The sequence below is a fragment of the Lactuca serriola genome, chromosome 7, assembly GCF_051521515.1.
Source record: "Lactuca serriola cultivar US96UC23 chromosome 7, Lser_US96UC23_V15, whole genome shotgun sequence".
Lineage (NCBI taxonomy): Eukaryota > Viridiplantae > Streptophyta > Magnoliopsida > Asterales > Asteraceae > Lactuca > Lactuca serriola.
This window is the reverse complement of record NC_136414.1, coordinates 5926594-5954508: the sequence shown is the minus strand read 5'-3', so window position 1 is coordinate 5954508 and position 27915 is coordinate 5926594. Positions and strand designations below refer to the sequence as shown.

The window sequence follows — 27915 nt, the reverse complement described above, 5'->3', positions numbered from 1 at the left end:
TAAATGGGCTACGTTATTTATTCAAGCCTAACATCACCCACCTGACTGGAGACGACCCTCTATCGAGCGGACTGAATCTCCTCTTATCACTTCCTTTGGGTCATAGGGCGGAGTCTGAGTTCCCTACGTAACAGGAAGAGTAGCTTGTTCCCCAAGAAACCATTGATTTACCGTTGAGGTACTACTACTACCACACCAGGAACTTGTTGAGTCTTCCAACTCTTATTTATTCCTAGATGTAGTGTTTATTCCCCTCTGCTCCTGCCTATTGGTACTAGCGGAATAGGATTCATATGTAATACCATAATTGAGATTGTTTTTTGATGACGAGGGTATTCACGACTTTTTCACAATTAATTTATTATGTTCCCTTTTCTTACTTGTTAATCATGGAGAAATTGATCAACCAGAGCAAAGTTTCCACTCCAACTTTTGTCCCATGACCTACAGAAATCAGACCTTTGGATCCTAGCATTTATACTCGCCACACTACACGCCCTGCAAGGTTGTTTCTACTTATATTTATTACATTAATTTTTAATTTTTTTAATTTTAAAAGATGACTCATTCTTAGTTGTATTGTATTTAAGACTAAAATATATTGAAGTGTGAGTTACTGGCTGAGAGCAAAAGGTAGACTTCCAGATGACCAGGCTTTGCATAGGTAAGAGACTCTTTCACTACTTCACTTTTTTTTATAATATGATGGTGTAGAGGGCATTTAGGTTTTTTCAAATATGAGAAATTCACGTGTTATGTTATGTCATTTCATATCATGAAAAAGGAGATTTATAGGCATCTTCTAATTATTTTTAATGTAAATTACATAAGGGCCCATGTGCTTGAATTTCACCGTATTTTGTCCCAAATTGGAATCTTTTTTCAAATCGATATGAAAGTTTCACACAAGGGCCCACATTGAAAAAAAAATTATTTTTGGTAAAAACAAGAAAGCTTACAAATAAACAGGTGTGTAGGGGCATACTTCCATCTTCTATTAGTCTCGATCATTCGTAAGTCAATAATACATCATGTAAACTTTTGGACCCTCAGTATAACTGATTTTTTTTCTTCTAGTTTTGGTCCCAAAAAGTTTTCTCTTGCAATTTTTGGTCCTTATTTGAGTTTTTTGTTGTCTTTTTGGTCCCTATTTCAAGTAAAATAACTTTTACTTTTTCTAGGATGTGGTTTCATAGGGATTTTAGAACTAATGAGTGGTTACTATACGTGGTAAGTATCAATATTTTTTTTGTAGAATAAAGGTGCTACTTAATTAATGTACACATTATTAATTAATTAATTATCATCAATAGAAAGGGAGAGGTAACGATAGCAATAGCAACATACTTTACTCTTGTAAATAATGCTACCAAGTTGTTATTAATTATGGTAATTTTAATTTATGGTGTTGCTTGCAGCTTGTATTGTCTGCAATGCAGGTGAGAGTTGTTAGAAAATAATAAACAAACAAAGCTCTATTTACTGCATCCAAGCTATAATTAATTCCTCTAAACAAGTTGTTGTATCAATCATGATTATTTGTTCTCTATTGGAATCCGTGATACAAATCACAATTCACAAAGTTTAGGTTCATCTACATGTTACGTGCATTGTCGAGCGACCAATGTTGTAAATAAATAAATATGTTGAAGCTGAAAATATCCTTTAAATATACTATCATTTGTCACAACTTTCCATAAGTCATTTTACATAGCTTACCCAATGGTATTCTAAATATGAAACTTTTAGTATTCAGAAAATAACATTTGAAAGTGTATCTTGTTTGGTGCAATAAATATAAATTTTGTGAGTTAATACAACAATAAAAACCGTAAAAAATTATAGTGTTTAAACAAATTAGAAACACTGGATGTCGAATAAAAATAATACTAATAAAAACAAAATCTATAAAATGAAGATATGTAAGAAAAAAAAAAGTAACTTTAAAATTATAATAAAATACCAAAATCATAGTTCATAAAATACCAATAGTTTAAGTTTAAAATTATTAGTGTGTGTAGAGTTAGGTTTAAATGTTTCTACTATCTATTGTGTGTATGTAGAATTGATTATGCACCAATCATTTTTGTTATTTTAAGAAAGTAATTAATGCATATTAAATGCTGAAGATTTAATTAATTCCTATTATATCTTCAACATGTAATATGTATTAATTACTTTCTTAAAATAACTAAAATGATTGATCCACAATCAATCCTACATGCACACAATAGATAGTTAGAACACAATAACCTAATCTTATATATATATATATATATATATATATATATACACACACACACACACATAGAGATAGAGAGAGAAAGAGAGAGAGAGAGAGAGAGGAGCAGTCGAGAACATTTTTTTCGCGAGAACATTTGAGAACAAAAATTACCTTTTAATTTAACAAGGTGACAATTTTGTAATTAATTCAAAAACTAGATGCAAAGCAAATAAAAATTTAAAAATGCGGGGGCAATATTGTTAATGCAAAACGAAACTAAATCCTTTGTCATATAACTACTCGTTCCCCCTTATTTCGTTCCCCATAACTTCTCTCTCTACTTTACTTTTCTGGAAAGAAAACCCTCGCAAAAACACTCGAAAAAACCCTAATTCTTCGCCGATAATCATCAAAATCGAACAACAAAAGCTTGATAAAATCAAAAATGTCGTCAACGACTGATTTCCCGAGAACAAATGCTTCAGATCAAGGTAAAAGTTGACGCATTCCTTGATTTTGTTTTGAACTTACAACAATCGGAAAATGAACTTTACACTAGTATTTGAAATGTCATTATCTGTTTCCAAAATTTAAACAAAAACTGGAAGATTTTAGTTGATAGCACTCAATTTTAAACGTTATCGAGTGTTTTATATAGATTTTTTTTTAATTTTATACTCTTTTTTTCATTTACGAGCGTTATCTATGGACTATGACGATATCGATTGATCATTTGTGATTATCTACTAACTATTGACCTAATAAAGTTGAATAATAGTGGATTTTATCCGTTATCTAGGGTTTTTTTTATTGTTATGCTATGTTTTTGATTAATGATTTTTTATTTCAAAATATAAACAGTTACCGAAAGATTTTAGTTGATAGCACTCGATTTTAAATGTTATCGAGTGTTTTATGTAGGTTTTTTTGAATTTTATAATCTTTTTATTTACGAGTGTTATCTATTGATTATGACGATATCGATTGATCATTTGTGATTATCTACTAACTATCGACCTAATAAATTTGAATAATAGTGGATTTTATCTGTTATGTAGGGGTTTTTTTTATTGTTATGCTCAGTTTTTGATTAATGACTGTTTATTTTGTTTATACTACTGATTACGACGATATTTATGCATGCAGAAAAACCAGAAACATATGAAAAAACATACAAAAGAAAAAAAAAAGTGATAAAAAAACTCAATACAGGTAATATTATGTTCTAAATCACATATGATTAACATTGTGTTATATTAATATATTTGACGGTCTTTAATCATATATGATTTTTTGATGTTTACTTATATATGATTTTTTATGTTTACTAATATATGTATTAATCACATATGATTAACATTCAATTATGATTGAATTCATATGTCATTTACACCTTTTATACTCATAGTGGATTTTATCTTTTATCTAGGGGTTTTTTATTGTTATGCTCTGTTTTTATTAATGATTGTTTATTTTGTTTATACTACTGATTACGACGATATTTATACATGCAGAAAAACCAAAAACATATGAAAAAACATACAAAAGGAAAAAAAGTGATAAAAAAACTCGATACATGTAATATTATGTTCTAAATCACATATGATTAACATTGTGTTATATTAATATATTTGACGGTCTTTAATCATATATGATTTTTTGATGTTTACTTATATATGATTTTTTTATGATTACTAATATCTGTATTAATCACATATGATTAACATTCAATTATGATTGAATTCATATGCCATTTACGCCTTTTATACTCATAATAGTTTTAATCATATATGATTAAAATCACATATGATTAGAAAAACAAGTTTTATTCATTAATCACATTTTATTATTGTCATAAAAAAGCATATTATGGTTTAATCACATGTGATTATCATCTTACATATATATCAAAAACATGTTCAATCGCATGTGATTATAATATGTTATGAACAATCTTACATGGCAATGACTGTGTTCAATCATATATGATTTTCTAATGAAATTGAACTTATAATGAATTTATACATATAACAAAGATTTAATCACATGTGATCACAATCTATATAAACGGTTTATTATTTATTTGTCATGACTTTAAATAATCATATATGATTTTCTTATGATACATGTATTTGTACATCTCAAGTACTCAAAAATTTACAAAAGCACCAGCCAGAAGACCAAATCAAAATGGTAACACTTAAATCATTCAATAACCAATTGTGATTCATATATTTTCTTGTGTATAATCAAATATGATTTTCTAATTTTATATATATATATATATATATATATATATTCATAACAAAACAAGGAAAAACCAACAAAGAAACAATTCATCGAAACAAAAACAACAAAAAAATCACCACGAAAGAAAGTTGAAAAAGGTATATTTAATCACATGTGATTAAAATTGACTTTGTGATTTTCTGATTATATATGTATTTTTATATCTCAAAAAATCTAAAACAAAATGACAAAAAGGGAAAAAAAAGGGAGTGTAATAGAAGAAACACAGAGAACAACAGAATAAAAGAATGAGAAAGCCAGAAAGGTATAATTAAATCAAATATGATTATACACATAAACATAACACACTATGTTTTTAATCAAATGTGATTACCTGCTTTTATATGTAGAAAAACATATGCAATCACATGTGATTAACATCAATGAATAACACTTCAAACTTTATTATAATAACATTGTTTTATCGATTGTGATTTATATCTATATTTATATGTTTCAGGAAAAACTAAAAGAAAACAAAAAGGAGTGGGTGAAGAAGACACAACAAAAAAGAAGTCCAAACAAAAACACGACAAAAGTATAATAACATCGTTTTATCGATTGTGATTTATATCTATATTTATATTTATTTATTCTTGATTTGTTTACACATGTGATTTTGATTACAACTATCGTACTATTTACAGAAGAAAAGGAAACAACAATGCATAAAAAAAAGTATATTTAAATCACATATGATTAGGCTCCTAAACATGGTTTATAAAGTCAATCACATATGATTATACACATACAAACACAAATATTACATAATTAAATGTGATTACCATTATTTATATTACAAAAAAGATATTCAATTAAATGTGATTTACATATATTAATAACAATATGTTCAATCACATGTGATTAATTTTATATTCATAATAATTTAATCTTTTTTATCATGCGTCTCTCTAAAGGAAAAGGAAAAAGAGCAAATGAAAAAGACACAACAGAACGAAGGTCTAAGTTTAAACACGACAAATGTATAATTCAATCACATATGATTATAATATATGTTTAAAATTAAATAATTATTAATTATTACTTCATTATTAAAACTTGTTGGTCAATTATAAATGTATTAATATACGATTATTATTTTCATAACAGCTGTCGTACTGCCTAAAAAAAATGAGTCAAGGAAGAGAAAAGCCATAGCTTTTAAAAACAAAAGATCAACTAGTTGATGAAAATGAAGAAGATTCGGATTCTGAAACAAAAGATATAAAGAGAAGAAAGTAGAAGATAGTAAAGAAGCATTTTGATACAATTAGAAATATGTATAACTTTGTGATTAACAAATTTATACAAAAAAAAATAATTTTACTAAATCATATATGATTTTATAATAATTTTATTAAATCACATATGACTAATATCCTTTATATACGAAAAAATCAATCACATGTGATTATACAAAAAATATATTTTGTTAGATCATATATGATTCAAAAATCAATCACTTATGATTCTTAAATGATTTTATTAATCATATATGATTCAAAAATCAATCACCATGTGAATAATATCTTTTATATACGAAAAAAATCAATCGCATGTGATTATACAAAAATTTATTAAATCATATATGATTCAAAAACCAATCACTTGTGATCATTCAAAACATATTTCATGTCTTTTTCAGTTAACACACATGTGATTAAATTATCAAATATGTATAATAACTTCATATATAAATGAAATTCATTAATTGATATATTTGATGATAGGTGCACACCTGGAGCTTTTCTATCAGTTATACAAGGCTTCAATGAAGTACAAAAAGATTGTGTGAAACAGATGGGTTTTAGGGGGATATTAAAGATGAAGATGACAGAGGTGCCAGGGGCATTACGCTGCTTTGTTCTTAAGAATTTTGACTTAGAGATAAAGAAGATAGTTCTTTAAAGAGGAGTGATTGATGTCACCAAAGAATCGGTGAAAGAAATTCTTGGATTTCCTTTGGGAAGAAAACAGCTTTCAAAACTTCCATTCAGAACAAAAGAAGATAAATGTTATAAAGAATGGACAAACCAGTTTGAAGAAAAGAAAATGATTCGACTTCAAGATATAAAGATGAAGATTTTTTCCACCAACAAGGCAGATATGAATTTCTGGATGAATTTCATAGCTTTGTTGATCAACTCGCTGATAAAATCAAACTCTTTAAGAAAAGCAAACACCAACCCATTGAACTACATAACAAGCAAGACGAAAATAAGAAACATCGACTGGTGTTCTTATCTAATAGACTATTTGATTAAAAACAAACCGTCTTTTGATCCATCTAATCCAACAAGCAATTTTAATGGACCATGTGCTTATTTGGTGGTACGTTTAATATCTTTTATTCTATTTAAATATCTTAAAAATCACATATGATTTTTATTTATTTATAACATCTGTTTTAACATGAGCACCTATAATCACATGTGATTTAAATGTCAGATTCTTAAATCACATATGATTAATAGAATTTGTTACAAAATTAAAACATGTATAACTATAATCACATATGATTTAAAAGTATATTTTAAAATAAGTTTAAACGTGAATACATATAATCACATATGATTTTAAAAGCAATCTCATTAAATCACATATAATTGTAAAATTATATGTGATTATTAATGTTTGTTACAAATATTAAAACATGTATAACTATAATCACATGTGATTTAAAAGTATATTTTTTTAAATCACACATGATATATAATAAATTATTAAATTACATGTGATATATATATATATATATATATATATATATATATATATATATATATATATATATATATATATATATATTGGAGTTGCTTTATCTAGACATAATCAAATCTGATGTACTTAAGGTTGAAAGAACACGTCCAGTGATCTGCCACTGGATTTCAGAGAAGATAAACATGAGAGAAACTTTTGAAAAGGATGAAGTTGTCGATTTTGGAACAGGGGATTTTATCGATGAGTTTGTTGAGGAAGAATCGAATGAGAATGTAAATTTAATTGCAACAATTATATAAAAACTTATCATTATTTACTAATATATTAAATGTTTAATTATATATATATATATATATATATATATATATATATATATATATATATATATTAATTCATTTATTATGTAGGCTTATGAGGAAAAGGCTATGATTAAGTATAGGAAGTTAGATATGTTGACTGAAGATGGAATAAATAAATTCCCAAAAATATAACCTTGAATAATTTGCAAATTAGTTTTTGTGCAATTTTTGATGATGAGAATGAAGATTATCAAGAAAAAAATGGGAATGATGATGTTCAAGACGAAAATAATGATGATGAAGAAGATGGAAATGGAGATGATAATAATGAAGAAAAGAAAAAGAATGTAGGAAGGAAAAATATTGAAGGAGGTAAGTGTATTTAAAAAATCTCTATAAAATCACATATGATTAAATACGTATCTTAAATTATATGTAGGTATAGGAGAAGAAAATGAGAATGTTAAAGGAGTAGAGGAACAATAAGGAAAAAATAAAGATGAGGGATGTGAAGATATTGAAGGAGCAGGTAAGTAATAATTTACTAAATCATATATGATTGTTAAAAATAAATTTTTACAATCACATGTGATTAACTACAAATTTTTATTATATGCCGGTGGTGAGGAAGATGAAACTGATAATAATGATCAAGGTTTAGATGACATGAATTTACATGATGAAGCTATTGAAAATGATAAAGGTGGTGATATTGAAGAAGAACAAAATGTTGAAGGAGGAGGTAAACAACAATATAGATTAATAAAGTAGATATGATTACATATATTATAATCAAATGTGATTACATATATTATAATCACATAAGATTATAAAGGTATGTTATCATATGTAATTATAATGTATGTAATCACATGTGATTACATTCACAAATTATTAATAATTTTTTTTAATTGTATTCAGGTGTGGAAGGGAAAAATATAGAAGGGAATAATGCTAAGAAAGGAGAAAGAAGAACCAGTGAAGAACCACGGAGAGTTGGAGAAGGTAAATATGAGTATATATTTGTAAAATAGATATGACTATAAAATAATATTTTGTTAATCACATATGATTACATATGTAATAATCACATATGATTACATGTGTTGTAATCACATGTGATTATAATCAAATATGATTATATTCAAAATAACAATATAATATATTGTACATATATAATAATCACATATGATTACATGTGTTGTAATCACATGTGATTATTATCACAAATGTTGTAATCATATGTCATAATAATCACATGTCATTATATTCCCATAAAAATATAATATCTCTGAATATTTTTTTAATCACATATGATTACATATATAATAATCAGATTTGATTACTTAATGTATAATCACATGTGATTACATACAGATATACGCTATAATCATATGTGATTACATACATTGTAATCGTATGTGATTACATATGTTACAATCACATCTAATTATAATATTAGTAACTTTTTTTAATTATATTCAGGTGTGGAGGGGAAGAATCTAGAACGAATGAATGCTGACAAAGGAAAAGGAATTATTGGTGAAGAACAAAATAGTGTTAGAGAAGGTAAATATAAGAATATATTTCTAAGTTACATATGGCTATAAGATTATATGATTAAATATGTAATAATCGTATGTGATTATATTCACATAAATAATATATTTGTACAATATAATTTGTTAATAATATATGATTACATAAATTTAATAATCACATATGATTAAACATGTAATAAACACATGCTATTACATACCTTATAATAACATATGATTATATTCACATATAAATATAATATCTTTGTGTAATTTATTTTTTAATCATATATGATTAATAATTTTTTTAATTATATTTTAGGTGTAGAGGGGAAGAATTTGGAGGGGAAGACTGGTGACAAGAAAGAAGGAAAAAGTGGACAACAAACAAAATCCACTCCAATGGAACCAAGAACAAGTTTGTATGTTACACACTTACATGGACAATTTATTCAGATCCTTCTAAATATAGAAGGCTTGTTGTACAATGTTGTTATGCCTAAATATAACAAGACTAGACATTACACATGTTGTACAACAATTGTCCCAGTTTATGTGTAACGTCCGGTTCCTGGTATGTATTTTAAATCAAATTTATTCACTTTTGTATAAAAACTCGACGAGTTGGAGGCTCCAAACTCACCGAGTAGGAATGGAATTTGGACGCGGGATGTAAAGTCTACTCGACGAGTTGAGAGCCTCAACTCGACGAGTATGACTACAAGAGTGAAACCCTAATTTTCAGGGTTTAGCACCCTATTTAAACACCTTAACCAACAAAGGCTCGCCTCATTTATAGCCTCCATCGTCCCAAACCCTACCCACGAAACCCTAATAACCTTTTGAGATTTTTGAGCCATTTTTGGTGCATTCTTATGGTTTTGAAGAAGAAGAGACTTAAAGAAGGAGCAAGGAAGTGTTGGAGAAGAATATATCCAGAAGTCTAGCTTCATTTCTGGTTCATCAGAGGTATAAAGCCCTTATCTTGTCTATTGTATGATTAGATATAGTTTTAGGGAATTTTCTCCACATTTTGGTCCAAGAATGTTAGCTTTCGGTACTTGGACATCCTGAGTAAATACCTTTTCAGATCTAAGGTCTAGAAGGGCTTTCATGGCATAAAGGTGCAAACTTTATGGCCATTGAAGCTACATACAAGCTTTAGGATGTCATTTTGGCCTTTTAAGCTCTAAAAGGCCATGCATTGAGAGAAATTCAGAGACTTTACATGTTCCTATAGTGTCTAGGGTCTAGATTTCAGTTTTTATGCCTTAGCTTGAAGTATTATGGCTTTTGGATCAAGATCTAGGTCTTAAAGAGTGAGGGTTTGAGCTAAACCCATTAAGGAAGGCTATTAACGGGTAAAGTTGGAAACTTTATTTACCCTTAAAAGGACACTTTCTCTATGTACATGAAGTTTGGACCTTAGATCTGAAGGATATGAGCTTAATCTATTAAGATGGCTTAACAGACTGAAGAACTCATCAAGTCCATAGAGGAACTCGATGAGTTGGGTCGAAGTGTCCCGAGTCTGTAAAGGGAAAAACTCGATGAGTTCAAGGGTGACTCGACGAATTGATTGGAGAAGTCTTGATTCTGTGGATAGGAGGAACTCACGAGTTGGATCGTGATTTCAGGGTTTATGATTCATGGAACTCGACGAGTTGATGGACCAACTCGGCGAGTTGAGTCAACCCAGGATGTTGACTTTGACCAGAAGGCCGACTTTGACTAGGGCATTGACTTTGACTTTGACTTTGACCAAAGTTGACTCTTAAGGGGTTATGAGTGTGAAAGGGTAATTAAAGGAGATATTTTATGTGTAGGAGTTTGAGTGGAGTTGATTTCAGAGCCGAGGACAGTTCAGCTACTTCACGACATTTGAGGTGAGTTACCTTCCAATAGAAGTGGATCGAAGGCACCAACGTCGGCCCACTAGTAATTGATTATAGTTGAGATGATTGTCTTTGTGATAAGTGTTTGGTATGCCATTATATGTTATGCGTTATGTACTAGTATGTTATGATATTATGTGATAGTGGTAGGAGGGGTAGGTTAGACCCCGTAGCCGGTTGAGATAAACCGAAGGGTGGGTTGGGCACTCAAATATGCCTGACAGTATGTTTATGCTATGTATTATGTGGTAGTGATAGGGGTGAAATAGTCCTCGTATCCGGTTGAGATAAATCGGAGGATAGGTTGGGCACCCAATATGCCTGGCAGGGTAGGTCGAGCACCCAGATATGGTTAACATGGTAGGTCGGACACCTAGATATACCTGACAGGGTAAGTTGGGCACCCACATATGCCTGGCAGTATGTGATTATATGGTATGATGGGGGAACTCACTAAGATTTATGCTTACAATTTTCAGTTTTGGTTTCAGGTACTTCCTCTTCGAAGGGAAAGGAGTCAGCATGATTGCAGCACATTACACCAGGATTTCTGCACATGAGATCTTTGGGATTTACACTATGATGTTGTTTTATCATGACATGTTTTGACTATTGATACTTTGATTTTGTAATAGGATCATTTTCAGACAAATGGTTTCATCATTAGTATATTAAAAATGAAATTTTTGGCCTTGAATTTTAGGATGTTATAAGTTGGTATCAGAGTCTTGGTTTGAGGGATTCGGACACGCCTTCGAGGGTGTCTTGACTCAAATCAAGGGTTTGGAAAAATTTAACAAAGAAAACAATTTTTCAAAAAATTTAAAATCTAGAGTTTTGAGAAAAGAACAAGGTGTGTGATGCGTGCAATCGGCCGAACTCAAGTAAGTTTTCCCCAAGATACTCATACATGTTTGCTATGATATATGATATGATTACAAGAACTGCATGCTATATTATGGCTAAGGATCTAGGAAGGATGCCTTATATGCCTACTGTATGTGTATGAGAACTGCGTGCTAGAATATGGTTAAGGATCTTGGAAGATGCCATATGTGCTTATTGAAATGCATGATAGTACTGACTAGTCAGTGATATGATAGCATGATTAGGATATGCTTGGTTTTGGTTACTCAATGCACGAATGTTGCTTTCTTTGTGCTCTTAGGAGTTATAGTTACCTTTCACTAACTAGTAAACGAATATGTTAAGTTACATATTATGAGGACTAAATAATTTCAGAAGGTTAGGTTTAGCCCTATTTCGCAACTCTCGTTTGAGTCTAACCGTTGTAGGGAGAGACCTCTCATTCGAAGAATTATCTGGTCTTAGTACTATGTAATGGTATTTGCGAGCTAGTTAGGGAAGGGTAGCAGGGACTTCTTATGCAGCTGATGGCGGAGAGTGGGTCGAAGATTACCCTAGGGTAAGCCTAGGATGAGATCAACATGGAGAGCAGTAGTAGTGAAAGGGGCTTGGTGAGGTCAAAGCAATCCTTGAGGAAAGTAAGGATAGATGTGGAAGGTAGTATGGGCCCATACTACTGAAAGCAGAGGATCTGTACTTGAGTCAAGGAGAGCTGAGATTAAACTAGGGAACTTGTAGTGAGTATGAAGTCTCTAGATATTATGTATGACTCTGATGATTGTGTGGTTTGTTTCAGAATGGTGATGACACATCATGGAGCAGGAGGTTCATGGTCTAGGTCAGGTTCGTGCACAGGTTCTGAGCCAGTTGATTATGGATTGCGCGAGTTCATTGCATCCGAGATTACGAGAGGCATCCTTGAGGCGACCCCGATGATTTTTGGGTCGATCACGGAGGGTATCATTGAGCTGATGGAGGATCGCCTTAGGGCATTAGGGAGTGACATGGCACCTGGACAGTCAGGGACTCGCACGCTCTCCTTCAAGGATTTCAGGGGATGCGGAGCGCCAGACTTCAGCGGGGTAAAGGACCCCATTGTGGCGAGACGATGGATCGCAGACATTGAGTCTGCGTAGATGATGAGCTTCTGCCATGAGGGGTCGAAGGTCAGGTTTGCGGTTGGTTGTTTGATAAAGAGGGCTAGATACTGGTGGGAGGCAGTCAACGATAATGTGCGAGCCCCGACTATTGAGGCTATGACCTGGTCAGACTTTGTGACCAGATTTCAAGTCGAGTTTGCGCAAGCTTTGGAGATTCAGAAGTTGGTCAGGGAGTTCTTGGATATGCGTCATACAACTGAGTCAGTGGCAGAGATTACCGCCAAGTTCAGGGAGATGGACTTACTGGTGCCTTAGTATGCAAGTAATGAGGAGATGAAGAAGACCCGGTACCATGATATGTTGAGAGCTGACATTCAGAAATATGTCAGCTACCTATCATGTCCGAATTTGGATGACATGATAAGAGGGCGGGGGAGAGGGATATTAATATAGAGCACATCAGGAAGAGGAAGGCGGAGACTGGGCAGGAGACTGGGGTTTCATAGAAGAAACCCAAGGCATTCGACTCTAGGTCGAAGGGCCAGCAAGGTCGGAGCCACTATGGGAAATGAGGCAGGCCACACGAGGGAGTTTGCAGAGCTGGGGGATCGGGCTGCTACAAGTGCGACAAGACTGGGCACTTTAGCAAGGATTGTACAGCCCTCACCCCCACCATTCAGACATTAGACCTGATTTTCTTTCATTGCAATCAGAGGGGCCATAAAAAGGCCAACTGTCTGAGATTGACATCAGGGGTGTCAGTGGCGGCGCCAACTCCAACGACCCTGCAGATCACGGATGGCCGACATGGCAAGACATATTCTCCAGTGGTGAGGATCCAAGCCTTCATGCTGACTGTGGAGGAGGCGTGTAGTGCACCGGATCTGGTGACGGGTATGTTTTCTTCTCCCTAACTCTTGTTACATGTCGGTTATGATATTTTATGTTTTATGTGTTTTGTTTAGGATTGTTCCATGTGAACGGTATCCCAGTTCAAGTGTTATTTGACTTGGGGGCTACCCAATCATTTGTATCTCTTGCACTTAGCAAGAGGTTTGCTGAGTCTTAAGGCGTGTTGGATTGTCCTTTAGAGGTTGAGATTGTTGACGACCGGTCCATCCGGGCATCTGAGGTCTACAGAGATTGTGTCTTGAGGATGTATGACGAGCGTTACCTCGTGGATTTGGTTCCCATTCCTTTGCGTTGGAACAAGGTCATCATAGGCATGGATTGGTTGAGCCCTAATAGGGCGATGATCGACTGTGAGAAACAGCTGGTTCGTGTCAGGACCCCAAGCGGGGGGGGGGGGGGAGTTGGTGATTTAAGGTGAAGGGTCGCAGCGCGGGCCGACTTTGTGTTCAGCAGCGAGGGCTAGGCTCTACCTTCAGCAGGGTTGCGCAGGTTATGTCGCCTACGTTATGGATACCCGGGAGGCGGGTAAGGCAATCGTGAGGGATGTTCCAGTTGTGAGGGAGTTTTCGGATGTGTTCCTAGAGGAGTTGCTTGGGATACCTCCAGAGAGACAGGCGGAGTTTAGGATTGACCTAGTCCCTGGTGCGACTCCGAAAGCCAAGGCACCATACTGGTTGGATCCTCCCGAGATGTAGGAGTTTTCTACACAGCTGTAGGATCTGTTAGACAAGGGATTTGTCAGGCTGAGCAGTTCGCCTTGGGGATCCCTGATCTAGGGGTGGCAATTTATGACACGACACGACAAAAATACACGACACGAAACAAAAATGGGACGAAACTAAAATTTGAATTCATGTTCGTGTCGTGTTCGTGTTAGCTATAAAAAACATGATGTCGTTTCGTGTTCAACATTCGACACGAAATTGACACGATTTAGCAGTTCTTTATCGTGTTTTTCATGTTTGTTGTGTTTATCGTGTTATATTTCATAAAGTATTCATTAAATAAACTAGTTTTTAGTATATGTTATGTTTTTCGTGTCGTGTCATGTTTGTCGTTTTTTAATTCGTTTGTTTTCGTGTTAGTTAAAAAAACACGACATCGTGTCGTGTCGTGTTCGTGTTACCAAAAACCTTGTCGTGTCGTGTTGTGTCAGACAGAAACACAAAACGATAGCACGATTTGCCACCCCTACCCCGATCTTGTTTGTGAAGAAGAAGGACGTGTCACATCGAATGTGTATAGATTACCAGGAGCTGAACAAGGTAACAGTGAAGAACCGTTACCCACTCCCAAGGATTGACAATCTCTTCGACCAGCTTCAGGGGGCATCTTGGTTTTTCAAGATAGATTTGCGTTCAGGCTATCACCAGATGCGAGTCAGAGATGAAGATGTACAGAAGACTGCTTTCCGGACTCTCTAAGGCCACTATGAGTTCATGGTGATGCCCTTTGGGCTCACCAATTCCCCTGCCGCGTTCATGGATCTCATGAACCGCGTATGTAGAGCGATGTTGGATCGGTCTCTGATAGTCTTTATTGATGACATCTTGGTTTACTCCAAGACGCGGTAATTGGGTAATTGGGTAATTGGGTTGATTGTTTGATGATTGAATATAATAATTATATTATTATGGGTTGAAAACCCTATATTCTCACCAGGCTCCCAAGCACGACCCACTCAGTTTTCTTTGCATTATAGGTAATGACACAAGAGTATAAGTTGGTGGACTTGACGAGATATTTTGGATTATAGATCAGTAGTTATAAATAATTGTTGTAAGGTCTATTTTATATTGTTTATGCTTTTGGTCTGTATCGGAACATGACATCCCGAGATTTTGTTACTTAATGAAAATACATTTCTTTAACGAAATGCTTTGATAGATTCTTATCATATTTTTGTTTTGGGAACAAATTCCGCAACTCTTTTAATCAAAGGATTACTCTGATTTTATAAAACAAAACATAAACAAATCGGTCTTTTCTGGCCGTGAAATTGGGGATGTCACAGAAGGTCGTTGTATTTCGCTGGGGGCCTAATCAGCAGGCCGCGTTCGAGACATTGAGGCAGAGGTTATACGAGGCGCCTATCTTAGTACTGCCAGAGGGAATTAAGGATTTTGTTGTATACTGTAATGTGTCCATCTTGGGTTTGGGCGCAATATTGATGCAGAGAGGGCACGTTATTGCCTACGCCTCGAGGCAGCTGAAGCCTCACCACCCAACACACGACCTGGAGTTGGGGGTGGTTGTTTTTTCCCTTAAGATTTGGTGACACTACCTGTATGGGGTCTGTTGTACCATTTACACGGACCACAAGAGCCTGAGGTATCTGATGGACCAGCAAAATCTGAACACGAGCTAGAAACGATGGTTGGACTTGGTGAAGGATTATGACTATGAGATCCTCTACCACCCGAGGAAGGCCAATGTTGTGGCCGATGCACTTAGCCGCAAGTCATTCGCAACCCCGATCAGAGACATCTGTCTGAGGATGACAGTAGTGACTCCGTTTCTGGAGCAGATTCGGGAGGCCTAACAGGAGGCTATGAAGGAGGAACACCGGAAGAGTGAGCGTATCGTGAGCCAGATTTCCTCCTTTGACTATGATAGCCGCGGGCTGTTGACACTGCACCGCAGAGTGTGGGTTCCATTTGTAGGTGGTGTGCGCCAGATCCTGATGGAAGAGGCGCACAAGTCCATATTTTCCATCCATCCCGGGGCAATGAAGATGTATAGAGATCTTCATCCTAATTACCAGTGGCCCTGCATGAAGTAAGATGTAGCCTGGTACGTTGAGAGGTGCTTGACCTGCAGGAAGGTCAAGCCCAAGCACCAGAGACCTCACGGCAAGACGCAACCATTGGATATCCATGTGTGGAAATGGGAGGATATTACTATGGATTTCATCACAAAGCTTCGCAGGACCGCACAAGGAGTGGATTCGATTTCGGTCATCATGGATCGGTTGACCAAGAGTGCCCATTTCATTCCGATCTAGGAGAGCATTTCGGCTGAGAAGCTGGCTAACATCTACATCAAAGAGGTAGTAGCTCGGCACGGGGTGCAAGTTCCATGATTTCTGACCGAGATGTACGGTTCACTTCTAGATTATGGAAGAAAATTCATGACGAGTTGGGTACTCGTCTGCACTTTAGCACGGCTTTTCACCCGCAGACGGATGGTCAGAGTGAGCGGACCATCCAGACTTTGGAGGAGATGTTACGGGCCTGTGTTTTAGATTTCGGTGGTAGCTGGGATACCTACCTTCCCTTGACAAAGTTTTCCTACAATAATAGCTACCACGCCAACATCGACCGTCCTCCCTTCAAGATGCTTTATGGGAGGAAGTGTAGAACCCCAATATGTTGGGATGAGGTTGTGCAGAGGGTCATAGGGAGTACCAAAGTGGTACTCAAGACGACAAAGAGGATCCAATAGGCCCGAAGTAGACTCCAGACGACCCAGAGTCGGCAGAAGAGCTACACCAATAGCCGACGATCAAACCTAGAGTTTCAGGTAGAAGATATGGCCCTTCTGAAGGTGTCATCCAGTTCAGGAAGCGGGGTAAGTTGGGCCCCAGAGACATTGGTTCGTTCAGGGTATTGGGTCGGTTTGTGTATCCCAACTGCGGAAGTGCTTGGTATATGACTCTGCGGTGGTGCCTTTAGAGTATATTCAGGTGGATGACAGCCTGAACTACATTGAGCGACCAATAGCCATCCTCGATAGGAAGAAGAAGAATCTGAGGAACAAGAGGGTAGAGTTGGTGAATGTGCAATGGCAGCACTGCAAGGGCTCGGAGTGGACTTGGGAGTTTGAGTGGGGTTGATTTCAGAGCCGAAGACAATTCAGCTACTTCACGACATTTGAGGTGAGTTACCTTCCAGTAGAAGTGGGTCGAAGGCATCAATGTCGGCCCACTAGTAGTTGATTATAGTTGAGATGATTGTCTTTGTGATAATTTTCTGGTATGTCACTATCTGTTATGCTTTATGTGCTAGTATGCTATGCTATTATGTGATAGTGGTAGGAGGGGTAGGTTAGACCCCTGTAGCCGGCTGAGATAAACCGGAGGGTAGGTCGGGCATTCAGATATGCCTGGCGGTATGTTTATGCTATGTATTATGTGTTAGTGGTATGCGTGAAATAGTCCCCGTAGTCGGTTGAGATAAACCGGAAGGTAGGTCGGACACCCAGATATGCTTGGCAGGATAGGTCGATCACCCAGATATGCTTGATAGGGTATGTCGAGCACCCAGATATCCTTGACATGGTAGGTCGGACAGCCAGATATGCCTGACAGGGTAGGCCGGGTACCTAGATATACCTAGCAGTATGTGATTATGTTGTATGATGGGGGAACTCACTAAGCTTTGTGCTTACAATTTTCAATTTTGGTTTCAGGTACTTTCTCTTCGAAGGGAAATGAGTCGACATGATTGCAGCGCATCACACCAAGATTTCCGCACATGAGATCTTTGGGATTTACACTCTGATGTTGTTTTATCATGACATGTTTTGACTATTGATACTTTGATTTTGTAATAGGATGGTTTTCAGACAAATGGTTTCATCATTAGTATATTAAAAATGAAATCTTTAGCCTTGAATTTTGGGATGTTACATTTTGTCACAACCCAGAGTTCATCTTTACAATGTTGTTATTAATCTCATAAGATACTTGAAAGGATCCCCTAGTCAAGGTAACTTCTTATCTTCTTCTTCCTCCCTCAAACTTAAAGGCTTTTGTGATTATGATTGGGCTAAGTGCATAGATTCTAGAAGATCTGTAACTAGGTTTAGTGTATTCTTAGGAGATTCTTTGATCTCATGGAAATCTAAGAAGCAATCCACTACTCCTTGGTCATATGTTGAAGCAGAATATCGTGCCATAGCTATAACCACATCTGAATTGGTCTGGTTAAAACAAATTCTAAACGATTTTGGTGTTGTTCATACTGATTTTGTGTTGCTATTTTGTGATAATTATACAACAATACAAATTACCACCAATCCTACATTTCATGATCGTACTAAACACATTGAAGTTGACTGCCATTTTGTGAGGGATAAAGTAGTTGATAAAACAGTCAGATTAATGTCTATCAAGTCTGCAAATCAACTAGCAGATATGTTCACAAAACCTTTACATGCTACATAATTACAACCATTTATGGTCAAGATGGGATTGAAGAACATATATTCTTCCTCTCCATCTTGAAGGGGGAATATTGAAGCTTATTTCACTCTTGACTGTTATGTTAGTTACAGGGGCATATTATTAATTTAAATTGTAATTAATTAGTTAACAGTTTGTTAGAAGATTGTTAGTGTTAGGTAATACGCAACTTGTTTCTATAATACTTCTTTGTATAAGTCTATGCCATTTTAGTTGATCAATGTAACAATTCAGTTACTCTTTCTCAAATATGTAATATATATTAGTCATATCTTGAATTTTAAAAGGTAAATCATTTTGTACAAATTAATTATGCATAAATAGCTCATTAATACTTGTCAAAAATTTGAAGACATGAATTAATGAAGGTTATTATACAATTCAATGCAAAATGACAATTTTTAATTACTAAACTAAATCTATGCGTAGAAATTAATTTAGATACCTTAGTCTTGACATTATTATTAATTAATTTACATCAATAGTCTGAATCAAAAATATAAATATAAGATATGAACATAAATATTATATTTGAAATTGATAATTATTTATATTACTTAAAATTTAATTATAACATCTAAGAGTCATTTTGTTTATGTTATTTTAATAAAATCATATAATTATATATTATATGCTTAAAGATACGATGTTACATAAAAAAGAAAAAATACAATAAAATGACACAATGAATTAATATGGTTTGATCGATATGAATATGATAATTATTCTATTAACTGAATGTTTTCAAAAGTAATAATTTTGGAGTCCCTAACTAAAACTCTAAAAGTATTTATAATCATAAACCCAAATAACTATAAGGATGAGCCCACATACAAGTAAATCTTGAAATAATTATACGTGTCTATACCACCGGGTGGGAGGAGGGATGTCATATGTGAAGACCATCATATAAACTCTATTTTTTAGACTAAATATCTTTAATAATTTATTTGTTTATTTTTAAAATATAACCGTAAAATTTACGATACCAGAGAGTTATTTCCCATAAAAAAAAAAACAATTCACCAAATGAGTTATTGTCGGCGCCGTTTTGCACGAGCACATATCTAATTTTAGAAAAACAAAAACGTATATTGTTTTAGAAAAATAAAATGTGAATAACATATATAATATTAGAAAAACAGAAACATATATAGTTATTGTCAAAGCGGTTTTGCTCTTATAATTTTTATTTTTTTTATTTTAATGTTATTGATATATTACACAAATAATCCATGTGGTCGTGGTATATAGATACACAAGTCTATGTGGTATATAGTGTATTGTACTTTCTAGTTTTAGTCCAAGGGTCGATTTCTGATATAATGTTATCTAAAGATATTATGAAGGTGTTTTAAAGAACATGTTTGTTTCTCATTGTCGTGGTGAGAAAGGATAAATTAAAAAAAAAAAAAAAAAAAGATGGATAGGGCCCAACCGGGTTCGAACCGGTGACCTATTGATCTGCAGTCAATTGCTCTACCACTGAGCTATGGACCCATTTGTGTTAAACATTGATATCTTATCCAATTAATATGAAGAAAAAAACGAAAAAAAATCTTGCCTTTTATCCTTGCCCTGGTTTCGTTTTAAGTAAAGTCCAAAATCAACGCTCCGTGCCTTTCCTTTTATTTCGTTTTAAAATTTTCAAAATTCAAAATTTCAAAACCCTAACCACTATTCCCCCTTTTCCACACACCTCACTGAACACAATGCTGACCTGATTCGATTTCATCTACACTCTGCTACTCAAGTCATCAACGGAATCCGAAGATCCAAAAAGAAAAAAACTGGAGATGACGGAGCAGCATCAACACGAAGGAGAAGCCCTACATCAGGTCACCGATGAAATTGAGGAGCTTGATAAATTAGAGGAAGATGTGAACCTTATGGCTCAGAAAATAGCCGAATTTAGAGAGACATTGCCTGCTCAGCTTCAGAATACTCTCGCCTCAGTTCTTTCTGCTCAGAGACCTGTTAATTTTAACCTTTCTGATAATGATCCTGGACCCTCTAGTAATGCCAATCAAGGTACACATGTAATCTTTCATTTTCTTCTTGCGAATTGTGATTTACATGCGAATAATTAACATTTTAGGGCTGTTAATTAGCTGCTTAGTATGTTACTGGCGCAGTTTTGGTAGAATCTGAAGATAGGTATTTTGTATTATCCGGTTAGTTTTAGGGTTTCTTCAGATGTTTGCATCTTATGTAATGCTATTTCTGTAAGTAAATGAAATAAGCTCATTAGTCATTAGGGAACGTTCCTTATGGCAAACTCAATTCATATCTAACTTAAATTGCGGTATACATTTAAGATGGATATATTTTGTCATAGCTCCCAAGACCTCAAGTACATTATGAGAATATCTTCAAGCTGTGATGATGGTAACATCTTTTACTTTCTTTTGGGTAAATATTGAACAGTGGATTTTGATGTAATGGTTCCAGAAGTTTGGAATCTTTGGGCCAACAAGAATCTATGTTTTTCCACTATATTTTTAATTCATACTCAAAATTTTAAAGAGATAAAACCGTGTGGACATTAGCAACTTTTGGGTGTTTGTTAAAAGCTAAAACCCCATAAGCACCAAATTAAAATTTATCATAAATATTTTAATTGAATAAGAGGGGTTGTCGATTCCATAAACAAAGGATTCTATCTTAGTTTGCTACTTTTTGGATTATGATATAAAAACTTCATTTTTTTAAGTAAGACCTTAATCAGTATGAACAGTATTAACATTACTGTCAATCATATATCTATATGAACTGCTAAATTGGAATCATATACTAATTTTATAACAGTTGTTTTTGTGATTGTAAATTAGTGTTATTCCTTTATTATTTAACTAAACTCAGATCAGTTTTCATGCCAGTGAGTATACTGTATATCTATCTATGTGAACTGTTAAATTAGAATCATATCGACGTTTTGTTAGTTATTAGTTATTACTAACTTGAATATACAATAATGGAAGTGCAAACATTGTTAGGAATAAACAAATAAAGTGGCCAAATCATTTAAATAAAACCATGTTATCAAGATACAGGTGTTCCCCTTTATATCAGTATGTTGATATTTTATTTATAAGTTGTAAGAAGTAAGTGTTGACTTGTTATGTAACTAACTCCTTGATTGATTCAGAAGAAGGTGTTGTTGCATTAGTAGAAGATGACGTGGCACACACTGAAAAGATAGAAACAATTAAACAGAAAATTTCCAGCAATGATTCTGCAATGTTGTTAGTTGTAAAGAGAATGAAAGATTGTATGTCAAGGATTGAGAAGCTAGACTCCTTCAACAAAGGAATCATCCATCCTGCCTTCAAAACAAGAAATATCATCTCACAAGATCGCTTCACATGAGGTTTGTTCATGTTTGAATGAGAATCTACATATGTTTTTTTTTTTTTTTTTTTTTTCAAATCTAAATTCATGGCTTCTAGGTATTTAGGGTAGCTGGATATGATTTAATCTAAACACTTGATGCTTATGTATGGCTTTTATCATTGATTTTGGATTTTGTGAATACATATTGTTTCTCTATTAGATTTAAGAATGTGGAATTGTGTATAGTATTGCTTCTTGAATTATTTGTTAGAGACTAGAGTTTGGAGGAATTATTTCAAGAAAATGGAAACTTTTATGTTCAACAAACTGCAAAAATGTCCCTTTATCTTTATGTTCAAGCAACTGTAAACCTTAGAGTCAAAAAATAAAATTAAGATAAAACCAAAGTAAAATTAACGCAAAACAAATCAATATCAAAATAAAAAATCGGAGGTCACAGTCATCCGTTAAAAGTTAAATGGCATATGAACTAAATTAGTAACATATAAAAGGTTTAAGGGAAGAAAAAAACGGCTTCATTTGAAAAACTACCCAACGAGGATGAATATGAAAATTTGACAAGTTGAGGAATAAAATATAGGAGCCAAATTGGTAAATTGCAAACTTGTTTAAAAAAAAGATATTGATTTACTGGAGCGTTTGCATACACAAATAAAGTTTCAAAACCCCAGATTTTGGTGTAAAAAGCTGAATTTTGATATTGGTTGGAGATGATTTTAATTTTTAGGGTTCGATCTAAAACCTCAATTATGTATACTTATCTTGTTAGTACACTGTAAATATTTTCACAATAAAAACTAATTTTTTACATATTCCACTAAACATGACAATACATTTTTTTTTTCAAAAAATGCATGTCATCTAGATTCTGCTGATTGTGACCTACGAAAATTATGGTTATTTGGGTAAATTTGCTAATTTTTTGCTATTTTTTAGAAAATAATTGGTGACTATTAACATAAATTGTTATTTACTTTGTATTATTTTGGTTGGGTAAGAATAATATCAAATATAGATATAGATATAAGATAAAGTACCATTATTGAAATCCACTATTTAGGTGTGTTATGGCGTCGAGGCTTGAGGTAGCCGTCCCGAAAACATAAAATGAGTCTTTGTTAGGCCCGCTCCAAAAGTGTGGCTATATGTGTCTTATCACGTTATAATGTGAGTTTTTTCCAAAGTATAGTTTTTTTTTCTTTCTAATTTGACGTTAAATAATTGAGTTTTTGTCAATTTTTTCATATAAAATATTGATATTATATTCTTAAAAACTTGATACAATTTTATAATTATATAATTTATCTTTTTTAATATATATATTGTCATGTCTTGATAAATGTCATGACTTTAAAACTTGACATTGGCGTCACGTCACATCTGACACCTCATTCAATTTAGAACATTGTTGAAATCACAAGCAAATAAATAGAGGTTGGCTAAAGAGACACCCCAATTTTTCATTTAAACACCCTATTTGATTTTTAAAGTTTTTTTATTGGTTAATATCTTATATTTTTATATATAACACTATGTTTTTCTACCAAACAACCTTTTATTCTAGATTAATAACTTTTATTTTTATATATAACACTAGGCTTTTCTAGAAAAAAAACATTTATTTAAATAAACAACTTCAATTTATAGAAAGTATTTGTAAAAGTGTCAACTTTTATTTTCTTTTTCATTTTTCTTTTGCTTCACTCAAAACACGAAAAAAATAACTAAAACATATCATTTTCTTTTTCTTCACTCAAAATAACGAAAAAAATATATATTTGTAATAGTCCACCACAACACCTACAAAAATAATAATTATTTCTTGAACGAGAGAACACAACGTTAGCATATGCTCGGAGGAATCTATCTGTCCGTCAAGATTCTTCTCTGATTGAAACCAAATCCAAGATTTTTCCAGAACCCATAAGAATCACTACCTGCTACAGCAACTGTTCTTCCCTAATTCATCTAGGGTTTCCCATACACTCTTCGAATCAACTCCCAATGTTCTACACCAACTTCCATCGAATCCCAACTCTATTTTAATTTTCTGATTTAATCAGCAATTTCAGGTGATTTTTCTTCAAATTTCTACTCTCAACTGATTATATCATTGCCCATATAGAGATTATAATCAGTTGAAAGTTCATTAGTCCTGCATCAAGCTTCAACCTGTTTTTTTTCTCGATTAATTCCCAACAGATTACTTCCAGAATCAGTTGTTATTGGATTAATTCCAGAAAAAAATGTCACTTGTTTGTGCGTGCCCTATTCTCGAATGCGTCTACTGTTTAGGTTGTGCTCGTTGGGCATGGAAGAAATGTCTATACACCGCCGGTCGAGAAAGCGAGAACTGGGGTTTCGCGACTTCAACTGAATTCGAACCTGTCCCACGCATTTGTAGATATATTTTAGGCGTTTACGAGTTCGACATCCGTAACCCACTCTGGGCTCCACCAGGAGGATATGGAATTAATCCCGATTCCGTGGTTTTGAAGAAAAATTACGACGAAAATCAAGGGAAGGTGTCGCCTTATATGATTTACATCGATAAAGACAATCAAGATATACTTTTGCTTATTAGTGGTTTGAATATGGCGAAAGAAAGTGATTTTTTACTCTTACTTGATGATAAATTGGGACAGACGAAGTTTGATGGAGGGTATGTTCATAATGGGCTATTGAAAGCTGCTCAATGGGTGTTTGACACGGAATGTGATGTTTTGAAGGAATTGGTTGAAAAATATGAGGATTATACTTTGACTTTTGCTGGACATTCTTTAGGGGCAGGGGTTGTTACTTTGTTGACTATGTTGGTGGTGAAGAACAGAGACAAAATTGGAAATATTGACCGAAAAAGGATCAGATGTTTTGCAATTGCTCCTGCTAGATGTGTGTCACTGAATTTGGCTGTCAGATATGCTGATGTCATCAATTCTGTTGTTCTTCAGGTAAACATTTTGTATCTGGATGACATTGCTATAAATTGGTAAATTTTTTCCATGATGAGGGTGAGAAGGGTATTCATGTCTTTTGCATAAATGAAGACGAGAGTAACTTATTGTCCTAACTTTTTAGGTGGGACAAAAATTGTGATTTTTAGAGAAATTAAATATCCTCCTATCTGTTCTTTCTACATATCTTCCTATCCATATGAAAGGATGACATGTGTCATATTTTAATAAAAATAATTATATTTTTGGACACTTGTCATTATTTCAAATGGGTAGGAAGATAATTAGGAAGAAAAGTAGATTTCTCGATTTTTATCTCATTGTCATCAGTTTTGTCTTGGTCGGTCTTTATTGTAGAAATGGCCCTTAGTCTTTATTGTAGATTTGTTTTTTTTTTTTTTGACAAATCCTATGATTCATATGATTTAGGATAATGTTTGTTTCTAATACTCTTAAATCTTAATCCAATGAACCAGGATGATTTCATGCCTAGAACAAGTGTAGCATTGGAAGTACTCTTCAAGTGCCTATTTTGGTACGTTCTTGGTCACATTTCCATATTATTTCATTATCAAGCATCAATCTTTATGCCTCAATAGTTTGGTATATGATCATCATCTCATTTGATGAATATGTTTTTTTTACAAGTTTTGGATCATGATGGTTATTTGTTTTAACAGTTTCCCGTGCATATTGTGTGCCACTTGTTTAAAGGAAACATGCACACTGCAAGAGCACATGCTTCAAGATCCAAGACGTTTATATGCACCTGGTCGCCTTTATCATGTTCTTGTCAGGAAACCATTCGGGTATGTCGCACAATATATTTTTATACACATATATCACAATGATTTAAGAACATGTTGCATTGTTTTGGAAAATATTTGATGAATTTTTTAATGGGTTGAACATTTGATATGTATACATGACTGTTTCGTTTTGACTTAATCCAAACATAATGACTTAATGAGTTGAGCTAAAAAAATAGTGGCTTAATACAGTAAGACACAAACCTTTTTACCTATTTGTCATTCTTTGTTTTCCTCCCAACCCTTTCACATCAAAATTGATTGAATACTGTTAAGATTAATGAATATTGTGAAATCTGTTTTTTGGAATGTAAGGCTAAAATGGTCATTTAGTCTCATTCAGATGGTTTATTCGGACTATAATAGAAACATACCCATACATGACTTGATGAAGTAGATATTTGCCCTTGGTGATAGAGGGAGGGTATTGGTTTTCGGTTGAAGGGTATGAGATGTATTTTAGATTAATGAATTTGTTGCAGGGTTGGAAGAATTTCACCTACTGTGAAAACAGCTGTGCCAGTGGACGGGAGATTTGAGCACATGGTTATCTCATGCCATATAATTAGTGATCATTCAATTGCTTTAATGGAGCGTGAGTTTCAAAGTGCACTTGATGTAAGTCTAAGTCCTCCTCATTTTGTGTGTGGTTTTATAAAATTAAAAACAACATTTAATCTCTCTCATCTCAACCCTGGGTTGTCAGACATTGAAGGAGAAAGATCATGTGATGGATATCCCAACACAACAAAGGATGGAAAGGAGTACATCTTTAGCCATGGAGCACAGTGAGGAACACAAGGCGGCACTAGCAAGAGCGGTTGCACTAGACGTTCCGGAAGCTTACTTGCCTAGTGAATATGGAACCTTCCAGAAGGCTCAAAGCATGAATGACTCAGCCCATGGGTCCTCAAGCTGGGATGAATTAGCTGCCAGGATTCTTGACACAGATGAAAAAGGTGAAAGTGTGTTGAAGAGTGATTGGTATTGAAGATTTTTAAAAGATAGATTTTAGAGGGATATACTCCATCATATATATATATATATATATATATATATATATATATATATATATATATATATATATATATATATATTTCAGAATCACCATTCTTTTGTAAGATTCATGTACTTGTATAGCTTATCGAGTTGTTATAGCTTGCTCAATTTGTTGTTTCTTAAATCATAAATGGTTGGGTTGGTGAAAGGGGTGGGTCTAAGACCTATTTACCAACATGTAAAATAGCGTATTTCAAGTCATTTTTTATTCAAGAAAATGTATTTTTTGAAACCAATGGTATAACAACCTGTTTTTGATTATTGCTGACCAGGCCTAACCAAGATTGGGCTTGGGTTAAAATGTTAAGACAGTTAAAGTGTCAGATTAGCACAAGCAAAAAGGTAGTTTGAAGCCAAACCCGAACCCAGTTTGAGTTCAAACCAGTTTTTGCATATAGCCAATGGAAAAGGTTTTTTATTTTTTATTTTTTATTTTGGTCTAATGGGTATATATATCCATTTGTGAACATTTGTTTGTTGGTATAAACAGCCGGTATTGAATGTTTTGTTTCATCAAACTACTAAAAAATGCCTTCTAATGTCTCAACCGCAATTTCACTCAATAAACGTAGATGCTATTTTTTTCAATTAAACGTTGGTTAAGGTTTGGATTACTAATAAACTAAACGCAAGTATTGAAATCGGGTCTGTGTTAAAGTTTAAAGTCTGTATGTAAATGAGAAAATGTAAACTCATTACTGAAAATCGTTTA

General features: G+C 33.7%; 2 protein-coding genes and 1 non-coding gene across 5 annotated transcripts; 2 read left to right on the top strand and 1 right to left on the bottom strand.

The window, feature by feature from the left end:
• Window positions 1-20455: 20455 nt before the first annotated feature.
• On the bottom strand, window positions 20456-20527 carry TRNAC-GCA (transfer RNA cysteine (anticodon GCA)). The gene has a single exon. It is a non-coding gene; the product is annotated as a tRNA-Cys (tRNA).
• Window positions 20528-20638: 111 nt separating this feature from the next.
• On the top strand, window positions 20639-22603 carry LOC145064859 (uncharacterized). Of its 2 annotated transcripts, none has more exons than XM_079012229.1 (2): window positions 20639-21058; window positions 22179-22603. In XM_079012229.1, exons 1-2 carry the CDS (start codon window positions 20824-20826, stop codon window positions 22394-22396), a joined length of 453 nt encoding a protein of 150 aa, XP_078868355.1. In that variant the 5' UTR covers window positions 20639-20823; the 3' UTR covers window positions 22397-22603. The 2 variants fall into 2 exon arrangements, with proteins under 2 accessions (XP_078868355.1, XP_078868354.1); XM_079012228.1 differs by having other exon boundaries at window positions 20641-21058; window positions 22176-22603.
• A 1578-nt stretch (window positions 22604-24181) lies between these two features.
• On the top strand, window positions 24182-27464 carry LOC145062676 (uncharacterized). Of its 2 annotated transcripts, XM_079010263.1 has the most exons (6): window positions 24182-24453; window positions 24584-25332; window positions 25812-25870; window positions 26016-26144; window positions 26627-26762; window positions 26851-27464. In XM_079010263.1, the coding sequence occupies exons 2-6, from the start codon at window positions 24628-24630 to the stop codon at window positions 27133-27135; spliced, it is 1314 nt and encodes a 437-aa protein (XP_078866389.1). In that variant the 5' UTR covers window positions 24182-24453; window positions 24584-24627; the 3' UTR covers window positions 27136-27464. The 2 variants fall into 2 exon arrangements, with proteins under 2 accessions (XP_078866389.1, XP_078866388.1); XM_079010262.1 differs by having other exon boundaries at window positions 24182-25332.
• Window positions 27465-27915: the final 451 nt, after the last annotated feature.